At 38.7% G+C, this 7,364-nt stretch overlaps 1 protein-coding gene across 1 annotated transcript; it reads right to left on the reverse strand.

The window, feature by feature from the left end:
* Positions 1–1,984: 1,984 nt before the first annotated feature.
* Positions 1,985–6,869, reverse strand: DSEL (dermatan sulfate epimerase like). Its single transcript, XM_082044883.1, has one exon. The coding sequence runs from the start codon at positions 6,760–6,762 to the stop codon at positions 3,112–3,114; it is 3,651 nt and encodes a 1,216-aa protein (XP_081901009.1). The 5' UTR covers positions 6,763–6,869; the 3' UTR covers positions 1,985–3,111.
* Positions 6,870–7,364: the final 495 nt, after the last annotated feature.

Raw genomic sequence — 7,364 nt, forward strand, 5'->3', positions numbered from 1 at the left:
TTTGTTCTGTTTTTTGTTTTTATCACCAGGCCTCCACAGTATTCCTGTTTCTCCATACCACAACTGTTATTTTATGGATGGTGCTACTGAAATTTATTCTACAAAGCCCCAGATCTGCATATTCTAGTGGGCATTCTCATCAACCATGCACACATTTATTCAGCTTTTTGCTGTATCTTGGGTTGCTATTCATACAAGTAGAAGGTCACTATCTCAACACAAAGTCATTCAGCTCCATAGCTGGGATACCTTCTATCTGGTACTCAATTTGGTCAAGAGGTCATGTAACTTATCATCTAAAACTCAACAAAACAATTACATGATTGAAAATCAAAGACTTGTCATACCTTAGGCATTCCTACTCTATTGTTTCCAAAGACACGACTTTTCTTTTTACATATTTTTAACATAATGATTATAAGGCATTTGCCCTTACAACAAGATCTAAAAACCAAGAGCGCTCTCTTCTAACTTTTCACATCTGTTTAAGGAGCACACAATGCACCAAAGTCTGAATAATAGATTATGCATTCTTTCAACCAGGAAAGTACAGTACAGAAAAGAAATAGCTCCGAAATCTTGTGTATAATTAATGACAGCAACAACACTGTTACGACATAAGCGCATGGGATAACCTGTATTCCAAAAGCAGCACAGATGGTGCTCCAAACAGATGATTCTGTCCATCCTAACTCTTCAAAACCAAAAAAAAGTTGGTTTATAAGCTATTGTGGCATTTCATATGGCTCTTTCATGAAGAGATTTTAAGGTCTGTTTCTATTTCCACAGATACAAAGTCAGTCTTAATTCTTACCTTCAGCTGCCCTAAAATATCTAATAGAGAAAAGCCTTTTTATTTGTTCTGATTCTAGGGTGTAAACCCTGGAAATAGAGGGCAAATGCTGAAATTTATCCTGTCAAGTACAAACTGTACAGGCATCAATACTTTTTTTTTTTTAACATATGAGCAAAAATAGCTTCAGAGGGAAGCCAATCTGAGAGAACAATACTTGGAAACTGAATTTTCATCAGCATGTCAGTGTATGTTAACTTGTTTGATATTTTCTTTAACATGGCATTCCACCTAGCCAGGGGTGAGATCTAGGACTGAAGGGGGAAAAAACAAGTGCTGCTAGTATATGACAGCTAAGTTATGGTTAGTGACACCGTAAAGTTTTTTCATGCTTGAGGCCCATTTTGATATGTTAATGACTGGCCAAGAAAAACCAACTTTACCTAGGTCATAATGAGATATCACAACATGCTCCAAAATATATGAAATGCATGTATGGGAGGGACAAGATAGCGGGGTAAGACAGGGACATAATAGTAAGATTGGAAGGAAAGGTAAAAGCTCCTTTGTATTAAAAATCAGCAGAGGGTACCTGTAATCTGTACAAAGAAACTCACTGCATTTTGACATTGTCTAACACTCACCACCCAAATAAACAGTAATTACACACATATTTCAATATAATATGCCAAAACTCTGATCCCAGCTCCTACAAACCAACTGAAGTGTATTTCAAGACAATTCCATTTGTAATAAAAAACAGATGGTAAAGGAAACAGATGTCTCTTTGTGATCTGATTTACACATCTGCACACATTTATAATATGCATGCATTTCCAAAGAATGCTGAGCAAGTTAAATTGGGAAATGGGATTTTTTTTTTTTTTTTTAAATGGGCATGCACAAAGAGTGTGACTCAAGAAGAAAATAAACTGTGACACAGACATGTCTATCCTATCAAGCCTATCTGTTTCCAAGCCAATATCATGTAAAAGCACCATGTTAAAGAAACAGCAATCATGATAAAAATCAGACAATTTTGGAAATAGTTTACTGCACGGAAAGATCATTCAAATGTGAGGTGGATTAAGGGATGGGTGATTTTCAGATTTCTGCCCTCTCTGAAACAAGACCTGAGGTTAGCAAAGGTTGTCCTTCAGAAATCCATTATACAGAAAAGCAAAACATCCCTCAGCAACACAGACCTGGAGATTTATTTAAGATCTTCTAAATCGCAGAGTGCCATTTTATGCAGACATCAACAATAAGCCATTGACAATGACATCAAATATCTTCAATTAGTCTCAATGAAGTTATGCACAAGAATCAGTAGAGAAATGTGTTACAACAAAGAAGCATGAAAGAGTCTTACTCAAAAAGAGAAAAACCTTTCAGAATCTCTTAGACAAGAGGTACAGGGTAAATCAGTGCAAGACGTAAGATGTTAACAACCTTCAAAATCAAATTAGATTGAAGCAGGTTAAAACGAAACAAAATCTTCTCCAAATTTAACTGCTCATTTGTATGATCTTGTTGTTTTTTTAGATTTTGTCCCATTTCTTTTTCTCTGGACAGTTTACTTCAGGCTTACAAAGCGTACCACATTGTCAGGCATGAGAATGAAGTCTTCTCTTTCATCAAAGCACAAAACCCAATTTAAGTGCCACATCTCTCAGCTGAAGGAACTATATCCTAGAATGATATTCAATATCTGTGCCCATTCCAGTCCTGGGCCTGCCTGCTGAGACTGCAGATAAGGAACTGGATTCACTCAAATGTTCTTACTGTTTCCTCTTACTGAAGGGATGCTGAATAGCCTTAAATCTCAGCTTATGTTTATTTTGCACCACTATAGTGACCAGTGAGACACAGACAGAATGCATGAGTAACCTGTCCAAGGAGGCTGTTTATCACCACTGGGAACTGGGCCAGTTTAACCAGTTAATTTCACATAAGCCATCATACAATCATCACATGATAAGTACTTCAGGAACTAACCACTTGGGCTGGAGTCAAACTGGTGAGCTGGAGGTGGAAAGCTCCATATTCTACTATTAATTCCCTGAGCTACAGAGTCCCCAGCTGGTAGTCCTACAAAGGTTCACACAACTTTTTTTGAAAGGCAGCAAAATAGTTACAAGATTAAAAAACAAATCAAAACAAAACCCACTTGCAAGAACAACTATCTTTTTCTCAAAATAATCTCTCTGAAAGTATCAGACTGTACACATTATACAAGAATAAACAAACTTCTCTAATATTTATCCACAATTGGTAGTCAGAGATCATTAGTGCAAATTTCTGCTGACCGGCAGCATTTACTCTATAAACTTTTGGTATCCTAAGTGGTCCATTAGAGAGCAGCAGATATCTTCAATATGTTTAATCTCTTCATTGGGCATGTTTTGTTTCCAGGCATGAATGCTACTTGGTGAAATTTCCCCTTCATAAGGAAGATAGAAAAGACTAGTGGAGGTGGCAAATAATATTTGGTTTAAGCTAGCAGGAGGAAGAGGAATACCAAGAAAGGCAAAAATTGTTTCAGCCGTCTTCTGAGGAAAGTTCACAATATCTTCAAACTTGACTAGATGATAATTTGTTGCCTGCAAGTCTGCATTTATTCTCAGTGCTGCTGCTGTGTTTGCTAGCCACAAATAGGACAACACAGAAACAGCGTTTGAATCAGAATTTGAAAGTTCTTTTCTTAATGATTCATACTCAAAGGCATAGCCTTCATTTAAACTACATTTTCCTTTACCATTCTCCCCTTTAAACATTGCAGTCAAGTGTTGTGGAACATTTTTCAAGGAGTAAAGGCTTGGTTTATTTTTGTACAACATTGAATATATCCATGCCCGTGGGTCCCTTACTACATATAATGCTCTCATTGATGGTCCTAGGATTTCCTGAAAGAAAGGAAGTTTTAATGTCCAGCTCCCACTACTTAAACTAAGCACAGGTCGTGCATTTGGATAATAGATGAGATGTCTTCGCAGTTCCCTAATATATTCAGCATCTTTTTCTTTACTCCCTCTTGCCCTGCTTCTTTGCTCTGAAAGAGATTCTCTCTTTTTGGATCTTTTCTTTTTGTCCTTGCTTGTAGCAGAATGTTGAGCAATTTTATTTCTGCTGGCTTCATATAAATGAATATTTTGTAAATGTAACTTTGTGCCTCGAACTAGAGACTGGAGCCACCCTTGGATAAGACGAAAATGACCATTCTGGACATCAGAAACCTTCCATTCACACGGATCTACAAAGGAATCAATTTCAAATTCAGTCTCAGGAATTTCAAGATAGGGTGCAGGTATCCTGACATATAAGAAGTCACTGCTATTGAAAAACAGCTGTTTTAATATTTCTGCACCAGAAGCAGGAAGTGAAGTAATGATAACATCTGGCAAAACAACGGGGTTTCCTTCTAATTGTTTGTCTTTATTGCCTTTGTCATGTTCTAGGCTTGTCATGTCACTGCTCCATTTTGCACAGATGGGCTGAGTACACATGCTCCACACATCCACCAATTCAATAAGCCACAGTGTGACAACCAGTATCAGGATCCAACGCAACATTTTACTGAAGGATATGTAAAACTGCCACTGAAAAGCCAGTATGACCAAACTCACACCCAAAACTAGCCCTGCAACTATGTTCACTTTGAACCCAAATGGGAAAACCACCCTGTTATTTTTTATCCGTTTTTCCACATATTCAGTACCTAGACCAAACTTGGTCACTTTGTTTTCATGAACTACTTTGGCAAAACCACCAAATCCCAAGTAATCAAACCTTGTCTTTAAATCCTGATATTCAGTCACAACAGAGATGGTATTTTCAGTGTTGTTGACACTGAGCGAAAGCTGAAATCCAGATTTTGCATTATCTATGAGTCTGCAGTTAGAAACATTGACATATGGGCCATGGAAAAGGTAAACAATCCTTGTAAGCGTGTTTTTCATTGGAAAGGTAACATTTACAAACTGAGTCCATCGCTTTTTGAATTCAGCAGCTTGTTCTGCCTCTTGTATCCTAGCAACAGGACTACTCCCATGATGATCAAACCAAAACATCTTGTAGTGGGCATCCCACACATCCATCATAGCTCCATTGTATTTATTCTTAAATTTATAAGGTATGTATTTAAAATCAATGTCAAGATTATGAAAAAAGGCACTGACAGAATTAACAGGAGAGTCTTCCTCTTTCTCAATATGGTCTACTACTAACAATGTCTGAGAATTCAAGAGCAGCAAAACACGATATACACTTTTCAGTTTCATCGCTGATGTGTAAGCAGATACCGCCTCACCACTCACAAACATCATGTCCCCAGCCTGGGAGGCTGTTATAATTTCTCCAGTGGAGTCTCCAACCTCATCACCAATCCACTTCAGCCACTGGGCACACTCACCAAGCTGTCCCTCCCAGGGCTGGTTGCACTGGCTCGTAGGAGATGGAGCAAAGACCAAGACATTGTTCAGGTGGCTGAGTTTAGGCCCATAAAGAGCCTCAGATACAAACACCTGTCCATTGGGAGCAAAAGTGAAAGAGTTCTGATCGGGATGTTCATGTCCTGGATTGAAACTTCTCCACCCATCAATCCAGGCGTACGGTTGAAAATGAACAATATCGTAGACAGCACGTCCGCCAAGTTTTCCAGACTTAAAGGACACAAAGGTGTTCGTCTGACTGTTTGCCAATCCAGCCCCGTAAGTAACAACTCCCCAGTTAGGAAACACATGCATTTTAGCAGTACCGTAGTCAGGAGGCGGCTGAGGGGTGATTTCAGCAGCATACCATATGAATTCAGTGTGTAGTGTGCTCCATCTCTGTGCAGTGGATGGTACCATTGGCCCGTCCTTGGGTCTGTGTTTCCTAATCTGCTGTGCCAGCCAGTTGCCAGCTCCATTCTTCATGATAAATTTATCCAGAAAAACCAGTTGGCTCTCAGGACCATAAAACCAGTTGTAATTAGAATCCGCAACACCCACAGTCCTTTGAAAGCCTGGTAACAGGGTGGCATAGTAAAACCAAAAGTGCATTTTGAGCCAATTATTCTCCAAGTTGTTAATACCAAAGTGGCGCTGGGCCAGGAAAACATATTGGGTTATTGACTTCGCTGTGTAACTCCCGTAAGCTACTCCCTCGTCCAAAGACCCATCTACTATATGATTGAGCAGAAACATTGTTTTCTCCATCACATCAACAACAGCGTGTTTCCAAATATTTGCCTGAGATCCTTTGTCCACCCCTGCAACTAAAGCCCCAACAAGCAAAGCAAGCATATTGGTTGCTTGGTGATTATGGAGAAGTTGCTTTCCCCAGGAACGAACCTTTGAGTACTCATACATTTCCTCGCTTACAGACCATATCTTCTCCAGGTATTTTTGCCGTCTCTCATTTTCCAGTGAATTATACAAGAAGTCAAAAGCAGTTGCAAATCCCGTTAAGGAGTGACCAAGTGGCACTTCATCTCCAGGAGCGTTCTCAACCAACCAGTTTTTGTAGCCAGCCATTCTATCCATATATTCTAGGGCAAAATCAAGTGCAGCTTTATCTTCGGGGCACAGCAAACAATAAAATGCTAGAGGCGGCAGGTTGTTACCATAAATCTCATTCCACTTCGCAGCAAAATCAACGTGCTTGGGTGGAGGTAGGTAGTATAATGGATTGGATAGCATAACCATCACTGCACTTCTGATAGCTCTAAATAGATGCAAATGGCTTGTATGAGCCTTCTGCCTCAGTGCCTGGACATCTTCAGCATCAAAATACAAGCTTGGGTGAAGAACTACTTTTTTCAACTTCGGCTCTGCACTAAGACCTTCAAGTTGCTGTTTTTCATATTGATCTACATTTTCTATGAAAGTCACCCAATCAGAATAATTACTTACAGATTCTTCAAAAGTGAAGACAGCAAACATCATTAATGCTAGAAATAAAGTATGTCCTGTGAACATCAGAGCCATGATCCATTAGACAGCTCCTCTTCCCCAGGCATGCATCTTCTAACAAAACACGAAGTTCAGATACCAAATTTTGATCCAGTTAGTATAAAAATGAACATCTTAAGGCATATTTTAAGGAGAAAAGACTTAGTGTGTAGTGTGCATTGTAACAGATACTCAGATCACATGTAATCTGAGCTACAACATTGTAATAACAAGGCTCTTGAAAACTTACATCTCAGGTGCCTTGTCTTTTCACACTTTTCTCAAACAAAACACTACAGCATAAATACTAAAACAAGGGAAAAAGTAAAATATCTAAGATATGCATATAAAACACAGGTTGACACTGCACAGTAAGAGACTGAAACACTCTTGGTAACTTGAAAAACTCATCTTGAAAAAAGGAATCAGAGTAATGCATTTACTTTTTTAAAAGCTTCCAATCAGGTCAAATTCCACTTCTAGAGCTGAAAAAAACTTCACTGATCACAAAACAATATACTTGATCCAGAACAATGTTTTGTATTTGATTAAATAGGGAATTTACAGCACTTGGAAAACAAACTCCAAAACTGTCTTCAGCATTTCCCTTATATGAATTTGTATACATGGTCTTTCCA

Source organism: Streptopelia decaocto (assembly GCF_964273445.1).
Source record: "Streptopelia decaocto genome assembly, chromosome: 2".
Classification (NCBI taxonomy): domain Eukaryota; kingdom Metazoa; phylum Chordata; class Aves; order Columbiformes; family Columbidae; genus Streptopelia; species Streptopelia decaocto.

Coding starts and splice junctions, on each gene's coding strand:
- DSEL (XM_082044883.1), bottom strand. CDS start 6,762: ATGGCTCTGATGTTCACAGGACATACTTTATTTCTAGCATTAATGATG.